Raw genomic sequence first — 21,565 nt, 5'->3', positions numbered from 1 at the left:
AGAGACTATAATGGCAGATGTCAGCTTTTTAAGGTAAGACTGTATCTCAAAGAGAAGCTGCCTTTGAATTTCCTGGTTTCTACCCATCTACATTTCCACACTAACATTGCTCAGACAGACAGACTGGGTTTTGTTGACTGTCTTGGGTTTTTTTTTCAACATTAGGGGTAAACACACAGAAGCAGAAACCCAACAATATTCAAGCACAGTCAAGAGAGGAGGTCAGGAGGAACACTCCACAGCTCTCCAAGTGCAGCAGCATCTCCAGAGTAAATGAAGAGCTGTCTTTTGCTGGGTTCCCTGTTATGGTTTGAGAAACCCATAACAATTCATTGTCATTTAGAGAATCATTCTATCACCCAATGATCCTTCCCCACCCAGGAAGGGGAATCGGGAAAAAACAAGGAAACCTGGGAGTTGACATATAAACAGATTTAATAGAATAAGATTAGATAATTAACATCAATAGCACTAAAGAACCAATATTGATCCTGATACCAATACAGAATATGCAAAGATTGTATTCAGCCAATTATATCAGTAGGAAGCTGTGCACTCCCAGCAGTGGACACTAAATATCAGACACTGTGAGTGCTACAGCGTCGGGAGGAAGGGAAGACCTCAGGGGTCCGGCCCTGGGGCAAGGAGTTCTCAGGATGGCAGCCATCAAGGGATAGAGAGAGCTTCACAGCAAACTTTCTAATTTATATTGAATGTGACATTCATGGTATAAAATAACCCTGTTGGCCAGCTTGGATCAAGCGCCCAGGTGTCGCTCCTCCTAATGCCTGCACCTGGCAAGCTCGAAAACACTGCGACCTTGAAACCCACACACCACAGCTAGCTATAAAGTAAATATTTTCACAAATTCAGACACTAAAGTCTTCTAAAAGTGCAGTCTTCCCAAGTATTAGAAGATAAATTAGTCCTGCGTCACTCAAACCAGGACAGTTCCCTTTGGGACATTTGTGATTCGGTGTCCCTGCCACCCTGCTGTGTGCCAGAGAGGTCTCCTGACCAACACTGCCTACCTGAAGCCACCTTTTTTTCTATCAGACCAGTTTTACCAGCTCTTATACTGGTTTTACAGCCCACTGAAGGCTCACTCTGCTGTCTGTACTGGGAGGAGTGCTGCAGACCTGATCTCTTTGGGCGTTTTCCCATACCTAGGTTTAGGATTACCATCCTCAGGGAATGCCCTTGAGTTTCACCAGCTGCCTCTTTAACCCTAGACAGGTAAAACTGACTGCAGACAATACAGTTACTCAACGCAGGCAATACGTTTCTATAGGTTGTTGGAAGACAAATCAAAGGGACAGGTGTCTCTGCAGTGCTTCTGGCCAAGCTGAAAAGTTGGCAAGTGCTGTGTTTCATGAACCCTTTAGTTTGGGTTGCAAAAGTCTGGGTGTAGGGGCAGCATTTCCCTTAACACCCAAAACGTCTTTGGGGTATCATTTATTACCACTTTACTCATTAACTTGTGTAGAAAGCTGTCTGCTCTTGCGTCCGTAAATCCATAGGCTACTGTAGGGAAATGGGAACACGCTGTGGGCCTGGTTAGTGGCATTCCCACCTGCCCAGGCAGCCCAAGCCCAGCAAAAACTGTTAACTCATTACTGGACACCTTTTGGTGGGGCTGGACAACGTTCTGTACCCAGAGTAAAGCTCAGCAGGTGTAGAGCTGCTCTTTGGGGTACACATCTGAGGTGACAACTGCAAGCGAGAGCACCCTGTGAGACACAGATCAGCCCTGCGCCTTCACGGGACCCCCTCTGTGGAGCTGAGGGGCTGAGAGGCCAGGGACGGTCTCTGAGGGAGAGCCTGGCAGCCTTCCTCCTCAGCGCTGCCGCACTCTCCGATGGAGCTGTGGTGTCAGGGAGGAATGCCTCCCCGCTCACAGCAGGATCTGGGTTGGCCCCGTGTGGCCCTCACCGCGGAGGGGGGGGGGGGGGGGGGGGGGGGCAGGCTCCACGCCCACAGCCCCCGCGCCGCCCTGTCACACGACCCCCAACCTGCTGCCGAACCTCCCGGCGCGGCGGCTCGCCTGGGCTCGGCGGCACCTCGGGGGTGCCCGACCTGAGGAGCCGCTCGGCAGCCCCGAGGGAGCCGGGAGCGCAGTTCCCGCGGCGGTGAGGGGAGGCCGGGCCGGGGACTCCCCCGCCCCGCCCCGAGGGGAGCCCGGCCCCGCCCCGGGCCGCGCATGCGTGGCGGGCTGTCCGCTTGTCAATAAAGCTTGAACAAGCGACCGGCCGGGGACGCGCGGGCGGGCGTGGTTTTTTTTTCTTTCCTCTCTCTCTTTTTTTTTTTTTCTTTTTTTCTTTGAACGAACTTTATTGTTCCTACAGCGCCGCGCGCGCGGGGATGCACTGAGGCCGCTCCGCCGTCGGCCCCGCTCCGCCCGCCCCGGCCCGGCCTCGGCATGTCGGGCAGCCGCCCGCCGCCGCACCCCGCCGCGCCGCCCGCCGCCACCCCGGCCTCCTCCTCTTCCTCCTCCTCCTCCTCCTCCTCCTCCTCCTCCTCGGCGGCCATGGCGCCGGGCTCGTCCTCCTCGGGCGGCACGGCGGCGCGGCCTGTGCTGGTGGCGGCCGCCGTGTCGGGCTCGGGCGCGGGGCTGGCCCGGCTGGCGGCGGCGGCGCGGCCCGGCGGCGGCGGCGGTTCCTCCGCGGGAGGCGGTGGTAGCGGCGCGGGCGGCGGCGGCAGCAGCAGGAAGAGGCCGCTGCTCACCCCGCTCTGCAACGGGCTCACCAACTCCTACGAGGACAAGAGCAACGACTTCGTCTGGTGAGCGCGATATATCGCGATAGCGGCACCGGCGGAGGGAAGCCGGGGGCGCCGCCATGCCGGCGGAAAGCCCGGAGGGGAGTGTAAAATACCGGCGGGAGGACGGAGCAACCGGCAGCGGCACCTCAGGGGCTTTCTGAGGGGGAAGAAGCGTTTGTATGGTCCTCGAGGGGTTATGGTTTTGGGGGTTCCCCCCCCACCTTCCCTTGTGACTGTCTGTCTGCTTTTTCACACTGTGTCGTAGCCTTGCTTTTACCCTCTGTTTTTAAGCAAAATCAGGTTATTCCCAGCAGGTTCCTCCTTGGCAATGCTCCAGAGCAGCCCAATTTATCGGAAAGGACCCGCAACGCAAGGTGTTTCCTCATAACGTTTTGACATTGCAAGCATATGTCCTGTTTTCCTGGGTGATGTAGCTTCAGCAGGGGCCGGAGGGGCTCTGGCCACTGGTGGGTGAGGTGGCCCCTCCGCTGCCCCGCTCTCTCCTCTGGAAGAGGAGACAGCAGAGGATTTTGTGCTCCTGTGGACGGGGATCCAAGGAGTCTCGTGGTGGTTGATAGGTCTAGCAAAGCTGGCGTGGGTTTGCCTCCCTCGCTGGGAAAGGTTGTCTAGTTTGAACCAGCAATAAGGTTCGTGTCAGTCTGGCACCTAAAACCAGATGAGTGGGAAATTTCAGCATTGATAGGATAAAGATTTTTTTCTGAAGCTGTTCAGGTGCTGTCCTTCTAATGTTCGGCCAAAGCTGCAACTCGTAGCTGGGAATATGCTTTCAGCAGAAGTGGTACACCAAGGCCCACTACTATGTGTGGTTTGAGAACTGTTGGTAATTTGCAGTTTAAAGACAGCCCATTGCTCGTGGGTTTCAAACCTCCTAACATAAGGAGTAGGTTTAATTTTTATTGCTGGTTGGATGTGATAAAATGTGAGAACAGAAAGTAGGGCTAAGTGTTCACATCTGAGAGAAACAGTGAAAAGATACTGGAAAGAATCTTAACTTGTAGGAAAGTCATGTGTCGGAGATAAACAGGGGAGGGGGGAAAAAAAAAGGAAGAGAAATGGGCCACAGCTTCAAAGATGACTTTGTCTGACAGCTCTGACTTACAGGTGAGGGTTGGATGTTTGGCATCTCCACAGGACAGGCATTCTCTCAAAAACCTGTAGACTTGATTTTACAGCTTTGTCTAGCAAAGTAGATAGGAAATATCCTTGCTATTGAAGTGAGAACCTGAAGCTACTGAAAAGTTAGTTGCAGAAAAAACAGTAACTACTTCTTACTAGTAATAAGCAATAATTTTTTTATTATTACTGATTACTATAGGTAGTCATTTGCTCAGTGGCAGAATTGGGATGAGAGCACAGCTGTAATCAGTTGATGTCCTGCTCTAGCTGAAGGCTGTAGGCCATGTTAGGTGGATTTTAGGGCACTTGGTGTGGGAGATGGCTGCATTGCTGTTGGTCATGGAGGATAACTTGATTGCAAATGCCTGTGCCCTTCTGTTCCCTCTGTGGTTATACTTTGGCAGTAGTGGTCTGCAACCATTGCTCCCAGTCCCTTTCTAGTCAGCTGTCACTTCCCATTTTGTTGTCTGTCGTAGAAGTGAGGGTGTTTGAAGGGAAATGACACCCATTACCAGTTTGTAGACCAGTTGAAGAATTTTAAGATGGTTCAAAAAGCTGAGTTTCTTGTTGGGTTTTTTTTGTGTGTTTTTTGTTTGTTTTTTTTTTTTTTTTTTCCTGCGGGTAAGTACTGTGCATGCTTCAAGGGCAACATGTAATTAGCTGTTTTCTCCTCATCGAGGAGTGCTGCTGGCTGCATAAAGTGAGAGTGGTATTTACAAGAGCCACATTGGGCATATTGAACTGCAGGTCAGAAGCTTTAAGAGCAGATGATGGTTACAGTTAACTTATTTGTGTTCTTAGCTGCTGTGTATTTCTATGGGCTGTAGGGCTTGTTCTTGCTTATGTTGCCACTAGCTTCAAATCATAGTACTCCTCTCTTTGAGTTAGCAGTACAGTCAACTGGGCAACTCTGGAGTTTTGAGCAATGTCCAAGAAGACAGGTGTGTGTGGGGGGGTTTAAATAATTGATTTAAACAAGTTTTGGATATCCCAGTCTGAGAAGCAGAAGTTTTCTGTATGCCATTTTTGTTTGTTTTTTCCATAAGGACACTTGCAAGATGCTGCCAGCTGCAGGGAACACTTGGTAATTTTTCTGAACATGAGCTGTGAGTTGCTAGCATTAGCTACAGCTGTAAATGCAGTGGTAGATTCTGCCTGTACCAGATCGAAGGTGGGAAAGAGTAAAGAAGTTTGTGTGAGTTTCAAACATCAAGGTGCAAGTGGAAATCCCGTAAACATTGTTAATGTGTGCAATCTCCCTGCCTGTCTTCTGAAAGTGCTATCTCAGCAATGTGAGGCCTAGGCTTTAACGTAAATGTTGGCATATATTTCTAGTTTGGGTTGTGAAATGTTTAGCAAATGTACTCTCAGGAGTTTGCAGGAGTGTACCCTTTGTGGTGTATCAGCTTTTGCCTGGAAATGTGTAACTCTAGTCAGAAAGGCAAATAGGCCTGACTTACTGGACAACTTTATTACAAAAGGGGAAACTTTGTTTCTATTAGTGCAGGATAGAATTTCATGGTAGAGTTTGTGCTGCTCATGTAGCCAGGCCTGTTCCCAGTGGCCTGGAAAGTACCTGAGAGGGAATCCTCTAATCAGAGGATTTTCTTCTGTCCAGCAGTGTAATTGTGTATGGTTTTCCCAGGCCTTACATTAACCCTCCCAACTAGTGATTGACTAACCCTCTTTAAAACCAGTTATTATCTGCTTTGCTCACTGGACAGAGGGGATCTTACTGTAGGCTCTATTCAGTGGCTGCTTCATACTGGTGCTTGTTTCTGAGCTATGGCATAAATAAGAACATATGGAAGAGGGTATGTTACATACTGACCTGGAGAGGTACACTCAACAAACTCAGGTGTGGGAAGGGCTGTGTGCGCTACATTTAAAGATGGATTTGCACGTTCATGGGTTTTTAAAAACAGTCCTTTCCTCAGGTGGTTACCTGTAATGCCAGACATGGCCAGAGTGTAGTTGTTCACATGTTTAATCTGGCAAACCCCTTTAGTTTGGAATACTGCAAATTAACCCTGGAGGTCACAGACTGAGCTGTTTACATACCATGTACAATGATGGCTTTATAATCTATTGTTATATTGGAGCTTCATGTTGAGTACATAGTAATGGCAGTGATCTTTAACCTGGCCACCTTGCACATGAAGGACAGAGCCTGCAGCAAGTCCCAATCTCTGCGTAGACCAGAGAGGAGCCGAATAGGAGGGTGAAACTGTAGTGGGTCTTGTTTCAAATTTCCTCCTGGGCCAGAGCAAACATGTTTAAAGTCCATAGTGACCACTTCAGCCAGGTGTTTGGGTAGCAGTAGTGTGACAGTAGCACTCTTGAGAGATGCCTTAAAAACAGCTGGCAAAACATAGAGGCGTAAACTTGGTTAAAATGATTTTAAAAATATTTGAGGTCTACCCCATAGAGAAAGAATGGTAGACCTTTGCAGTGCTGGATAGAAACCTGTTTAGTAAATAAGGCATCAATATCTGGTAAAGAACAGTGATATTTTTGGCTTGGTGAATGTCCTGGTTTGTGGTAAAACAGAACCAATTTTCTGTTCAGTAACTTTACTTTTTAGCTAAGCCTCTTCTAACTACTGAAATCAACAACATATTGTGCAGAAACTCTACGCTTTCAGAGTGATAAGACTTATGTTTATAGCTGATGCCAAGGAATGGTATGCAGAGAGGCTCTTGCTTATATTTATTGCTGTAACAACCAAGGCCAGCTAACTCTGCCCCATTGGAAAGTTGGAAGTGGAAAAGCGTAGAGGGGTCCCACCTGTGGGGAGGAGCGGACAGGACAGGTGACCCAAAACTGTCAACAGAGTATTCCAGCCCATCTGCCTCGTGCTCAGTATAAAAGCTGAGGGATCAAAGGGGTCAGCCTCTTTCTTCAGTGGACAGCATCTGAGGAGGACTCTGTCTGTTTGTCTGCCTTTGATCCTGAATCCAGATCTGGAATTCGGTTCTGTCCAGTCTGGGACTTCCCCAGTGCCAGCCAGTGACATGATTGTCATCCTGGGAGCTTGATATGGTTTTGTATATATGTCACTATTTCCTTTTTATTTTATTATTATTTCATTAAAGTAGTTTTCCTTGTAAACTCGTAAGTCTCTTTCTCTCTCTCCTGCCTCTCTATGGAGAGAGGTTGGGGAGAGCATCTATTGTTCTGCCCGGTGGCCAATCCAGCCCTAACCATGAAACTGAAGTAATTTGCATCCTTTTTACCTAGCTCTGCTGCTTAAGACAAATAGAGAATAAGAGGTATCATGCAGAGAAGCTTTGATTTCACCATACCTGTGCTTCTCAATTTCAGTGTATACTACAAGCCATAGTATGTCTCAATTCCCCATCACTCCACAACTTTTTAAACCTTATCTCTGTGTTAGAATAACTTAACTGGTGCATAGCAACTTCCATGTGTTACAGCCAGCTTGGCTTCAGTAGGTATTAAGACATCAATCTTGTTTGCACTTGTAAATCAGTGAACATTTTGGGGGAAACAGTTCTTAATGGAAACTTCAGGCTCTGTTAACCGTGACCCTGGCACTGAATGGCTATGTTTGCTGGCTCTGATTGCTTTTTCTCAACTATTTTGGCTCTGTCACTTCTCCAATCAAACTGGTGTGAAGAAGGAAAAGTTTAGGAACAGTGGTCTTCGGTGACTGTTGTGTCAGAACGTAATCTTCCTCTTTTTAGCTCTAATTTGTGATGTCCTGTTGCCGATGGGGAAGCATTACAGCCGTGTTGATTGCTGTGCTTTTTGGAGACAAGGTATTAGGAACATGCTAGAAAAATTGCATCTGGCCCTGTGGGGAATAGCAGTTTTTAGCTTGATACAGAGAATGGGACTACATTATACAGCATGACTAGAAGGCGGTGAAAAAATTAAGCTGTTCATCACCAGTGGGGAGAAACCAGCCTCAGACACGCAGATAACCATAAGTCTTTGACTTTCTTTTTTTTTTTTTTAAAGCCAGCTAATAGAATGCACAGATGCATAATTCTCATTTTATTAATCCACCCTTATTGGCTCATAATTTATTCTGACTAAACAGTGCCTTGAAACTAAATAACTTCTAACTTGGAAACAGTGACTTGAGTAGCACCAAATTCAGGAATTAAAGACAAATTATGTGCAGAGAAGGGTGGAAGAAGGACAGGTGTGTTAATTATATTGGAGGCTTATTTTGAGGAACAGAATTGGTGGCTCAGTTGGTTCAGAGAGTAGCATTCTGGTTTGATTTGTTTGCCTTTAGGTTGTGTTTTTGCAGATGATTTGGTGGAATATTTAAGACAACCTGGTTTGTATGTGAGGTTGGACAGCTCTTTCAAGGCATCCATGTTTTCCAATTTGGTCATTTGGAGGGGGATTGTACTGGCAGGGCCCACAGCTTCCCCTCTATGGGCTTAGAAATTAGTATTTAAGAGATGCTTCCTCCTTCCTATTATTAAATGCCCAATGTGGTAACAAATGTTAGTACCCTCTAAAATAGATGACAGAAAGGGGGAATGACTTTTGTGGAGTGCTAACAAGTGGAGAAATTGAGGTGCTCTCCTCCCCTGCTCAGCCAAGCATTGCTTATTTCAGTCTAAGATCTGGGTTTTTGATCTTGGATTCAAAAAGATTCGTGCTTTTCAAAAGCTGTTAACAGTTTATTAACAGCTCATTGTGTGGGAGCTGCCTTGTTGGCAGAAGGTGGGAGGAGGCTGTTTCTGAAGAAAACAAATGCTGGTGAAAACTTCTCTGAACTTGGAGTGGACTTGTGGGAGTGAGAGGAGAGCATCTGGATCTCTGTAAGGGCTTGAAAGCAAGGTGAAGCTTGTGACACAGCTGATACATGTGCTACGTGCAGAACTGTGATGTTGCTATCCACAGCATCTCACTTGATAGCTGGCCAAGACCTGAAGGTGAGTATGTATGTGGCAGCATATCTTACCAGCTATCAGGGATAGCAACTGTAGGAGTCGCTGGAAGTAAGACGCATCTCTCCCCTGCTTTCATTTCTATTTCATTTTCTTTTCAAACATGTCATAGCCACTTGATATTGAGAGGGATTTCTTCCACTACCCATCTCACTGAATTCCTATGTCTTTTGTCTTGCTCAGGTTCCTGTGGAATACTACTTGCTTGCACATCCTTCTTTTCACCTCTTTGCTTGGTCCTTGGTGATCCCTCCCAGAGAGCTGGCTGCACTCGGGTCACTAACTAGTCTGTCTTATGAACAGTCCCATCTTCTACCTTTCCTGTCGTCTTTGACTTTGTAACACAATGCTTGACTGTTGGTACCCTCTTTTGGTTGCACCATACCTTCATCATGCTCTTCAGCAGCCAGCCTGCTCCCTGGCAGTGCTCTCCAGGCACACCCCCTCGTTGGCACCTTCTTTCTCCTCCTGATTATTAATTCTTGTTCTCATGACATCATTACTATTTCTGTTCTGCTCTGCTTCTTTGCATCACTTTTTTTTAATCATGGATAGCTATTGGCTGAAAAAAGAAAGGATGAACTAATTTTGGTGTCATGTATAAATACTGTATGTCTGTTCATGTAAAAAAAAAAAAAAAAAAAAAACAACCCCAAAACCCAGGCTTTTCTACATTTTCTTTAAGACCTAGTATAGGTGGTTAGGAGGTGCTTCTGCAGCCTTGATTGTTGAAGGTATTCTGGCTTTGTTTGGGTGGTTTGCAGCTGTTGAAAGCTTCAAGAGTGAACACTCACCTGGTTTCTAATTGTAGCAAACTGCAGTATCATTCTGAGTTCAAAGAACTGTTGATTGCCCTTTTGATCTTTATACTGCCTGATTGCTGTTGTGCTTGTGTGTCCTCTTTCATTTTACAAATAGAAAATACTACCTAAGTGTGTTGAGGTGGCTGCTTTAAATTATTAATTTCCTTCATTTTTTTAACATAAAAATACATTGTTGTGATTTTTTTTGTTGTTGGCTTTGTTTTGTTTTCAGCCCTATCTGTTTTGATATGATTGAAGAAGCCTACATGACGAAATGTGGACACAGCTTCTGGTAAGATTTTTTTGTATTGCGCAAAATGTCCATCTCTTACAGCGTATGATGACTGATGTTGCTGTGAATTCCTTTCCTTCAGAGTTTGTTACTTTTCTGTCTTCTGTCCCTGCACTGGAGAATGAGGTTGAAATAAAATTTTAAAAGATGGGTACCAGTTAGATTAAAAAAAATCTTATTAGTGTTTAAAACAAAAAATATTTTGCCACCATATTTCCTCTGTAAAGAAATAAAATGGTCATAAACTGCTTGGTAGCACCCAGTACCTAGAGTCAGAACAGTCTGTCAACTTATCTCTATTGGAAGTGGAAGATGTCTGTTACCACCTGAAGCAATGGATCCCACCTCTGTAGAGGTCATGGGAGTGAATGTTGGTGTTGGGAGGTCCTCCTTGCCTTTGTGCAAGACCATATACAGTTTGAAGTGGCTTGCACTTTGTCTATTGCAATTCTCTTAAACTTTTTTAAGAGAGGGTGTGCTTCAGGTTTGTTTCTGTTCCATCGAATTGGTCCAAGGTCCACTTATTTTTCAGTGTGTTATCTCTGGCTGTCATGGGGAGTAAATGTTTCATGCAGAAGTACAAGAACCCTCCAGGGGCAGGTGTGGAACTTTCTGCTGCTCCTACTCTCAACTAGTGATTGGAATAAATGTTAAACCATGATATTTTAATGTCCTGTGGACGTTATATTCTTATGGTGTTAACAAGAAATAAATTGCCTACCTCTTACAAGAAGTAATCTTTTAGTAGCATAAAGCACTTCCTCAAGCAGCAGATTTAGTTAACTTTCAGAAATTTTTTGACATGCAACAGGTAAGGTAACAGCTGATTTTGTGCCCTCTATAGCAACACTTTATCCCTGTGATCTGTAACTTTTTTTAAAAAAATCCATGAGAAGCATTCACATATCTTTATTTAGAAAGAACAGAACAATGTTGTCACATGATGTCTTTACCAGTGGTCAACATGAAGCTAGGTTCTGAGTAAGTTGCTTACACTTTAGCATCAAGTTTATCTTGTTACTCTGTCCCTCAAATAGCTAACAGCTCAACAGAGCACCTCTGAAATCACTTCTGGTAAGAACAACAGCCAGGGGATGGGGAGAAATGTGAGAAGTTGGTGAAGGTATTTCTTCTGTGTTCAATTACCCAAAATGGGCGATTTCAATGTTGCTTGATAAGTATTTGGCTAATCTAGAAGAATTGTCTCTGAATAATACGGTCTGTTTGTTAGCTCTGCCTGTGGAAGAGGGGCATAAATTTGAGATGGAAGTGTGTCTGAAGTATCCATGTTGCCACAATCCTCAGGGAAATAAGAGTAAAGTTCTTAAATACCTTTTGTAATCCTTGCCAAGAAACTTTGCTGTCTTTCTGCTGTAGCACGCTCTGAGTTAATACTGGAACATTTTGACTCCACTGTAAGAACTTGGCAATGCAGCTGTTAGCTGGCAACACAAAGTACACATTATCTAAGGTTGATATTATTTACCTTGTGTTTATGTTTTGTTCCTTCATGTTTGTTCACTTCTTTTGTTTCTTGTTTCTTATGTTTTTGAACAGCTATAAATGTATTCACCAGAGCTTGGAGGACAATAACAGATGTCCCAAATGCAACTATGTTGTGGACAACATAGATCATCTTTATCCCAACTTCTTAGGTGAGCTTTAGCCTCGCTTGCACGGGAAACCTTTTAGTTGTTAAGGAAGGCAGGCAATTGTAAATTCATCCTATAAATAACTGGCTTCTGGATATTGAAAATAAAATCCAAACATCAGTCATTTGGTCAACTGTGGTTTTTATTAAACAAAAAAGTGGTTAGTAGCATAAAGTGTTAATACTCCATTGCCTCCAGTGGTTCTGTATGCTGAGTTACAGTAGTGAGACTGACTTGCTGGTGTTTGCACACTAAGAAAAGCAAAATGAAGATGATGTTCTGATGTCTAGCCATCAGAAAAACAGATTTGAATCTGTTTAATTACTTTTGTTTTCTTGCACTGTTATCTGTCTAATAATCAAGAACATGCCCTGTTTACAAAGTATGGACACTGAAAGAGGGAGGCTGAATTACGTATTTTACTATTTTGGCTACTGCAGTGAGGTCCATGTGATGTATGTATGTGTGTAAATCACACACAGAAAAATATTCATACGCATATGTATATATGCAGTCCTAATCAATTGCTTCTCAAACAGAGGAGGGAAATCTTCCTAACTGGAAAAAGAGTTTTAAACTTTGTTATGGGGAGAAAAGATCAAAGGAAACACATTGCAGTGTGAAATATCAAAAATTAATAAAATCTGGATTTCATGTGTTGAGATACCCATTTAAGAGTAAAAAAATTAAAAGCCACAGTAGCCAAGGAATGCTTCAGAAATGGGCATCCTGATTTAGACCCAAGTGTGTTGTGCTAAAGGTGGTGCTGAGGCAGGTCTTGGAGGATGTGTTAGGCCATAGAGTGTTGCTGCCGTACCACCTACATTCAGGGGTTTGAGAGATGTACTGAGGGGGAATAACAGACATGAGAAGGGGGAAGAGCTTGTAATTGTGTGTGAAAGTTTGAGGTTATCTTTCTGTCTTTACACCACTCACTAAATTAGTGTTGAAATAAAACTGTAGCAAAAAAAATTATCTTCTAAAAATGTACATGGTGATTAAAACAAAAGCGTTGTTCAATTTACCTGCAATTGGTTTTGGCCTGTGATAAATCGGTTAATGTTTTCTCTCCCTCATACTCCTCTGTGACGTACTTCTCCCTTGGAGTTGAAAAACTTTGTCAAAGAACCATGGGTGCTTAGAAAAAGGAACTGAAGCAATTTGGGGAATGTGTAGGCATTGTATTTGATTTTAAAAAAAAAAAAATCTTTACATACTCTACAAAAAAAAAAGAAATAAATTGGCAAGAAAAAAAACAGACCTCAATTACTGAAACTTACTGTGGAGTTAATAATTAAAGTAAAAATATTAAGATTTTTTTTGTACTTTTTTGTGAACTTTAAATCCATCTCTTCTCTGACATCCTGTTTATTTGTGTTTTAGTCAATGAACTTATTCTTAAACAGAAGCAAAGATCTGAGGAGAAAAGACTCAAACTGGACCATTCAGTGAGTAGCACCGTATGTTCCAACTTTCTTACTTTATATTTATTTAATGGTTCTGTATTGCAATTGTGTCATGTGGCTTAATTTATAAGAAATTATACTATTGAACTGATGCTTTAACTTGCTTTACAAGGAAATAATACCATTATTAGTGGCACTAGATCCCTTCAACCTTATTAACTTGTTCTTTCTGCCAGCAATATAAATGTAGAGACAAGCTGTGTTAGCATAGCTGATTGTCATATGATGTATTGACTATAACCTGGGAAACTATCCATGGAAGCACACTTGTTTAAAGGTAATAATTTTCATTCTGTACTGGAAATTACAGCTACAATGAGAGTAATGGATGATTAGAAGTGCCACGGGCTTGTCTGATCACATGTGAGAAGCTGTGTTCTACAGGGAAATTTGAGGAAGGCTGATACCAACCACAAGAGGGAGAAGGATGCATTTGGAGTACTGGCGTTTTGGCTCTGATGCCAGATAAAACTGCTTGGATATCTTCTAGACTTGCTTCATGTCACAGAATTGGAGCATGATCTGTCTTCTCAGTTCATGAAAACCCCTGTACAGCAGCAGTGGATGCTCTCGTACATTAAGATCAAAGAATGACACTAACCAGGAAACTTGCATATTTGTCTTGCTTCTTGTCTGGCTTCCTTGGCTTCTGTAATTCATAAATAAGGTTGCAAAGTAATATTAAAAATAATGGAGACCCTGTTTTTTTCAGTGTTGTCATTTAACCCTAGCTGACAACTAAGACCACACAACTGCTTGCTCACTTCTTCCACTGCCCCTGCAGTGGAATGGGGAGAGGAATCGGAAAAAATAAGGAAAACTTGTGGGTTGAGATAAAAATGGTTTAATAAATAAAGCAAAAGCTGTGCACACGAGCGAAGCAAAACAAGGAATTAATTCACTGCTTCCATCAGCAAGCAGGTGTTCAGCCATCTCCAGGGCAGCAGGACTCCATCATGTGTAATGGTTACTTGTGAAGACAAAATGCTGTAACTCTGAATGTCCCCCTCCCCTTCCTCCTTTTTCCCCTAGCTTTACATCCTGAGCGTGATGTCACATGGTTTGGAATATCCCTTTGGTCAGTTGGGGTCATCTGTCCTGGCTGTATCTCTTCCCAGCTTTTTGTGCACTCCCAGCCTACTTGCTGGCAGGGTGGCATGAGGAGCAGAAAAAGCCTTGACTGCTTAGCAACAACCAAAAACATCAGTGTGCCATCAATACCACTCCCATCCCAAATCTAAAAGACAGCACCACACCAGCTGCCAGCAAGAAGGTCAACTCCATCCCAGCTGAAACCATGACAGTCAGTTAAAAAAAACAACTCTATTGAAGGGTTAATTTAGGGGCTTCACTGCAGAAACCGATGCTTTCAGCAGTTGTGTGCTTTAGAAAAGAGCAGGCTTTAAGGATTCTTTGGTTTACTCACAGTAAGTTTCAATATTCAATATAAAATGTGCGTATACTATATTCAATATAAAATATGCATAAACCGTACCTGGTTTAAAATGCACACAATTGACCTGAAGGCATGTACAGTAACTTCTTGGAAATTGGTTCTACTTTCTCATGGCATACCTTTAAAAACGATGCCTGTAAATGCATCCATGTTAGATAACTACCACTAAGTGGAAATCTACCATGACTTTGTGCCCCAGAAGTGTTATGTTTACCTCTCAGCAGCAAATAAAAAAAAAACAACAACTGGCATCTCTAAAAACAGAAACCTTGCTGTTGTATCAGCTCCTTAATGTGCCTGTTCTCCTCTTGCATTACTTCCAGTATTAAGAGAAATCATTCAAGACACGTTGCAGTGAATGCACAGTTTCTTGGTCATGGATTTGTCTCATTAAGAAATCAAGTTAAGGCATCTTTGAAGCTTTCCAAGTAGTTTAGCAGTAGTACATTTAACTAGTACATTAGTATGTTAAAGTTTGTCTTAAATCTTGTTGACTTGCTTAAAAATGATATTTTTGTTGTTCCAGATTGAAATTGAGCTTTTGCCTCTGTGGTTTCCACAGGTTCTGTTGAGACTTGTGTAAAATGTTGTGTTCTATATGGATGTTACACTTTTTATTGTTGATTTGCATTGGCTAGATTAAAGCTAATACAAATAAACTACAAGCTCTTAGAAAATGTCTGGTTTAGACTGGATGATGGCATTTCTACTTCTTGCAAATTTAAATATCTTGATCTAGTGTCATAGCTTTTATAGAACAGGATTTTTTTAATCCAGCTTTGTTTCTTAGAAGGCCTAAAGACCTTTCTGGTGTTCTTTTTGGTTCCTGAGGCTTTTTTTCTGTAAGGCCGTATTAGCATTAACCTATTATTCGGGTTTTTCCTGTGCTAAAAGATACTTTTTCGGTTTTTTTTTTTTTTTTTTAACCTTTTACTCACAATGAGAAGAGCAAATAGCCTCTAGGGAAGAATGGGCTGCATGTTAGTATGCTGGCTCTCTGAGGAGTCCTCCTTAGCTCTAACAGGTTGAATGCGAAGATCACCCTGATGAGCTCCGTCTTCTTTCCTGTTCTCACGTTTCCCATGAAAATACTCTTAAGAGGAGTAGTGTGGGAGGTGGGAATAGAGAGAGAGAGAAACTGATACTACATTCTTCCATTTGAATTCAGCATGAGGGCTTTACCTATTATTTGGTTAAAAAAATTAAAAGGTATTGCATCTTAACAGTATTTCAGATAGATGTCATCCAACTAAGCTTGGATAAACATGTTTTTTCTTTCTCCCCATAGATATATGTTCTCAGAAACTAGGGCACAAATCAGATAAAATTGTGGCTGTGAAATAATCTCTTCCTAGCAGCAGCAGCTATGCTCTCATAAAGTGTAAATATCTTTCAAATAAGATAAGCGGTTACACAGTGGGGCAGAAGAGCTATATCCTGTACATGTAGGAGTATTGGGAATTCTCATTCCTGAAAATTGTTTTGAAAGTTTTACAAAAGGATGAAATATTGCAATGTTGTTTTAATAGCTGTTGCTGGATATAGCCCTGGATGGCTTGAACTCAGTGTCTCTCCAACATCTCCCGTTTTCTTTCTAGAACGGCCATAGGTGGCAGATAATTCAAGATTTATTGGGAACTGATCAAGACAATCTCGACTTGGCCAACGTCAACCTGATGCTGGAGCTCCTGGTTCAAAAGAAGAAGCAGCTGGAAGCAGTAAGAAGTCTCTCTTATTTAAATGAACACTGATGTTTAGTTAGCTGTTTTTCTTTTCGTGCTTTTATCTTCTTGAAGTAAGATTCTATTGCTGAAATAATTGCTCAGAATTTTCTCTTGCATTTTGGTGTCGAAAAGTTGGCCATCTTGATGACCTTTGTAGCAAACTAACATTTCAACTGTGACACCCATAACATGCTTGTAGTGTTGTTACTGGCAGGGTTGTATAAACAAGCAGGGAAAAGGATAAGAGAAAGTGGCTAGAAGAACAGAGAAATGCATATGCAGATGTTTGCTAATTGACTGTTGCACAAGTAAATATCAGCTTTCTTGGTAATAAGTGTGAAGAAGTCTAAAATATAGGTTAAGCAATAAACTCAATGAGCATCTGAAAAAGATCACACCTTTTAGTTTCTACTGGAACTGGTTGAACCTGGATGACTGCCATCCCTGAAGACTTTTTTAGTATTTAGTGCTTGAAAGAAAAGTTCAGATGTTTTGTTTATGAGGCTGGTTTGAAGATTTATACAATATGAAGCAAGCTGTTCATATGATTTAACTGAAATATAGTTGGTTTGGGATAGTTCTCGTGTATTCGGCCATTCCATGCTGTTGGTCTCAAGTGACCATTTTCCAGTTATGAGAGCCAGACCTTCTAAATTAAACTGGATTACAAAATTTGGCCTAGTGAACTTTGGGTAGGAGACTGGGTTTCAATAGTGCTTTAAAACAGGTGAGGAAAAGTTGTATTGGAAATGGCTAATCTTATTTAATATTCACACAACTTGTGATTCTGATAGAAGGAAAGTAACCCTAAAATGTTTACTGTCTCCTAGCAAAACTGTTATGTTGCGTTACTGCATTGGGACTTGTACATAACTTTTTTTATTGTGGTTCAGTGAAGATATGGTGGGAGATGGGTTTCTAACTTCACAGTAAAACTGCCTTTTTTTTTTTTTCCTCAAGCCTTTTTGTGTCTTTTGTGACAAATTTGAAACAAAGGCGGCACAGGAATGAGTGTATGGGTGCTTTTGAGTAGGAATATATTTTAAGGATGCTAGTCCTTAAAAAACAAAACCACACCTGATACTTAAAGAACAATTTAAAAACATTTTTCCTTTCTAGTTTTACTTGCTTCACTTTCATTATCATTATAGGGGTGGGGAGGAAGAAGTTAATCTCAAAAAGGTAGTGGTTTTGCATCCTAATCTCTTTACTTGTTCTGTCCCATCTGCCTTTAATGGATTCTGCGTGCTCCTATGTCTTGATCCTTTTTGAGTGTATGTTCACAGTCCTTTAATAGTAAATATTTTAGTAGGTTGTGGAAATAAGTCTCAGAATGCTGGGATAGGATTAGGGCTATATTAATGCTGGAATATAGGTTTTATTTTTCTCATGCTTCTCTTATCTTGCCCTGTCAAGTTTTTGGCCAATTTGGGTGAAAATACTAAACTGATGGTTGAGATAAATGACCTGTTATGGAAAGACTGGAAAAGGATGTTTCAGTTTCATCAGTGACTTTATTGTTGTCTTCCACCCTGAAGAAATCTTCAGCAGTAATCTCTTTACATAAACACAAATGTTAATTTTGGTGGGAGGTATTTTTTTTTATATGAATACTTCATGCTTTAATATGTTAATCACAATGGCAATGCTAATGATCTTTTAAGGTAGAAGATGAGTCTGGGAGGAACATCTATTCCAAAAGCACTTTCAGATGCAGTAGTAAAAATAAAAAAGGCATTTCAACTTATTAGTAAGCCTTCAGTAAGGCATAAGCAGGAGCTGTTACAATGATTTCTGCCTTCATGTAAAAACTTGTCATAAGCCAATCAAAACCTTTAAAACCTGTGAGGCAAAGTAAAGCTACTATTCTTTAAACTGCCTTAGTAAGCTATTTTCTCTTCCTCACCTCTCTGTGCTAAGTGTGGACTTCTGTGTATAAAATGAATGTCTGTTTCTCTTTACCTATATCTAAGGGTTACACTTCCATATTTACTGTGTTACAGGAGTCCCATGCTGCCCAATTGCAGATCCTTATGGAATTTCTCAAAGTTGCCAGGAGAAACAAACGAGAGGTAACTTGCTTTGTGTTTCAGTGGGTGAGGTGGTGTCTGCTGCTTTCTACCAGTTAATTTCTGTTTAAGTGATGTGTTAGCCTGGCATTATCTCTGCAAAGAAAAAGGCAAGGCATTTTGGGGGAAATCTCAGGCAGAGGACACATGGGTTTCAAGGAAAATTAATCTCTTTACATGTGACAGTCTCAATTTTTGATCACTTGCCTTTTTGTCTCACACTGGTGAAGCATGTGGGAAGAAGGGAACTTGAGGATAGAGATTCCCCACTGTAAATTTACATCAAATTCTTGAAATGAGATTATTTTTCTTTTTATTGTGATGGGAAAACCGAAAGATGGGGAAGGAGTGAAATTGTTGTCCCTCTATTTATTTTTTTTTTTTCTTTTACTCTATCAAATACCATTACTAATGCTGTGTCATAAAAGAGTGAATATTCGGTGCTCTTTCCTTATTTGTCTCAAAATGGGTGTCTCAAGGAATAAGCAAGAGTTCCCTAATCACGTGCATGGTATTCCATGGTTTGGGACTTATCATTTATGCAATGTATAAACCCTAATACCAAAAATATCCCACAAACCCAGAAAAATGATCATGGAAACAGCAGAAAGACAAGCTTTCTTGGAGGTCATGGTTTCTGATTAAAAAAAATGTGAAGAATATAAGACCCAACAGTGTGACTGTAAGGTTAAACTTGAACCATGTAAAGGCAATGAGTCTGGACAAGGCCACTTGTCCAGAATGGATTGAGGGTCTGATTGTGAAGTCATACCAAAGCAAGTCCGTCCACCAACTAGATATCCATGGCCTTCTGAGCAGAACCAATAGGAGTAATGGAAAGGAACTAACCAAAGGGGAAAACTTGAGTCCAAGATAAAGTTGATACTATCTGTTTGATCCTTCAGGGTTCAGAATAAAATGGAGAAATATGTATTACTGTTACTTTTTGCTTAAACAGTAGACACAAGTGTTGCTCCAAACCATTGAGGTATCTTTCAGCTCTCACTTCTTGAATGCTGGTAGAAGTTATTTTATGGCAGCTTAATCTACAAATGCTTCTCAAATCTTCAGAATATCTACTTCCATTTTCTTATATTTCTAATATTTGGTATTATACAGAGAATTTTAGAGCTTGACCCATCTTCACTGCAGAACTAATGCAGGCTCTGGCCATTGTCCATTGGCACTCATTAAATGCCTTGCACTGAACCCTGACAGAGCTTGAAGGGACCATTAAGATATTGGGGAAGTTCCCTGGTAATGTTGCCTTTTTCTAGGAATCAAGGAATAGGTGCTCAGGAGGTTCATAAACAGCTTAGCTAGGGTGCTCTTTCTTGAGTAATCCTGTGATGATTCAAGTGCAAGGGTGTTTGAGGCAGTGCCATAAAGTCAGTGATGACTTTGCTTTCTCCTCCCTCAGCTGAAACTGAGTTAGAACAACTCTTACAGAAGGAGGGGCCGTTGATGCCTGCTTTAGTTTGCATGTGCTAAGTGGGAATGATGAAGGGAAGGGAAATTGCATAGCTTCTGGTTTTTAACATACTATAGCACAATGTTCCAGCCCTGACTATGATTTTCAGCACCTGGGAAACCTTTCCCATCTCAGCTGCACCTGCCCTTGACTTTAGTAATAACGTACAAGGATAGTGTCTCTTTTAAGACTAAAGAAACTTAATTTTGGCTGCAGATTCTCTGAATACAGCCTTGGGAACATCTTGAAGTCTATTGGGACACATAGCTTATTTCAGATCCTCTCTGTCCCTGCTTATGGGTTCCCTCTGTTGCCAAGATTTCATCTGATGTTATTTCTTAACCCCTTTTATATTCCAGTATGAAATGCAGACCATCGCATCTCAAAAAACATTTGTGCAGGCCTGTAAGTTCTGTCCTTGCCATAGTGGTTAGCATCTGGCCTTACCATTTATTTTGAGGGAAATAAGGACTTGTCAGACTAGCTAGCAATTCTTCTTTTTACTGGATAAGGATAAGTCAGATGAGAACCAGTGGGTAGAAGCATGGAAAATACAGACCAGTCAGTAGGATAGTTTTAGAAAGATACCAATATCTGTCTTCAGCAGTCAAGCTATACCTATAGAGTAAATTAAGTCAGTTGATGCTTCCTTTCTAGTAAGTCCCAAGGTCTTCCCTGTAGCTGGTGGAGCGTGTGACAAGTACTCCTCTTTGAAGGGAGTTTTCTGTGTGGATAATAGAGGAGCTACTGTTTGTGAAAGGGCACGGGTTATGCCAGTGGTGAAGACGTATCTAGGCTGCAGAAGGCCTGAGGTGCTAGTTTGGAAGCTGGGAAGACGGGTTCAGGGCGCCACCTCAGTGCAGTAAGCCATAGCTGTAACGTTAAGTTCTTAATAAAAAAAACTTCTTTTGTGTGTGACTGAGAGTGCTTGTTTCAAACTTTTGGCTTAAATATTTAAAGGAATGTAATATTGCCTGATAACTTTGTGTCCTAATATGCCTCTTTGAATATAATTTATTGCATGATATTATTAACAGGTTTTATTTATTACATACTGCAAGTTCTTACATAGAGAGTAGATACTTTGTTAGTACAGATATTGTCTTAGAGTTAGTGCACCTGTATAATATTTCATAAAAACATGTTCAGAGCATATAGTTAGCTACCTGTAACCCTCTTTGCTTACTTCACTCAAGTTTTGGCATTTTTTTTCTCCTGCCTTCATGAAATAGTGACTTCTGAGTTTATTGGAGGGGGTTTATATCTAGAAGAAAACTCTATCTTTATAGACTTGTACTTAAGAATTCAGAATATTGCTATAGTCAAATATTTTGACAAATGCCTCTTTCTTGTACTTTCATCATTTCTCTAGAAGATAAATGTGAGGCTCAGCACCTGCAGAAGTTTCTATTAGAAATCCTGTTTTGACGTGTTCATAACTTTCCAAAGCATTGATCTCTCAAGCTGAAATTTACTGTATGTTTTTTGCAGAAAGGTATTTGCAAGTCCTTTTTCTTTTAAGTTTATATATTTTGTTTTCTTTTTGACCTATGGCAGTGTGGCAAAAAAACAAATCCTTGGCAATAGTAATAGAAAAAAAAAATTGCTACTTTGAAAAAGATTGAAAACAAATGGCTAAAGCTTGAAAATACTTTTTCAACAAAATAACAAATAGTTTTGGAGGGGAGAAATGTATTGATCGTCCACAATAGTTGGCTGTCTCTGAGGCAAACTTACCATGGCTGTGTGCCTTTCCATATGTGTGCACAGTTAATTGAATGCACACTCTCCATCTTTTTTA

At 41.7% G+C, this 21,565-nt stretch overlaps 1 protein-coding gene across 1 annotated transcript in view; it reads left to right on the top strand.

The window, feature by feature from the left end:
* Positions 1-2,419: 2,419 nt before the first annotated feature.
* The window catches only part of COP1 (COP1 E3 ubiquitin ligase), a gene marked incomplete at its 5' end in the record, with an annotated part of 128,964 nt that continues 109,818 nt past the window's right edge, over positions 2,420-21,565 (top strand). Inside the window, 6 exons of the mRNA XM_082483356.1 lie at positions 2,420-2,781; positions 9,867-9,926; positions 11,484-11,581; positions 12,962-13,038; positions 16,099-16,218; positions 18,228-18,296. Of these exons, the coding sequence (XP_082339482.1) occupies positions 2,420-2,781; positions 9,867-9,926; positions 11,484-11,581; positions 12,962-13,038; positions 16,099-16,218; positions 18,228-18,296 (786 nt within the window). The remainder of the gene's footprint in view (positions 2,782-9,866; positions 9,927-11,483; positions 11,582-12,961; positions 13,039-16,098; positions 16,219-18,227; positions 18,297-21,565) is intronic.

This window comes from Vanellus vanellus (genome assembly GCF_965231255.1).
Source record: "Vanellus vanellus genome assembly, chromosome: 5".
Taxonomy (NCBI): domain Eukaryota; kingdom Metazoa; phylum Chordata; class Aves; order Charadriiformes; family Charadriidae; genus Vanellus; species Vanellus vanellus.
The sequence above is the reverse complement of the archived record's forward strand: the minus strand, read 5'-3'. Positions and strand labels throughout refer to the sequence as shown.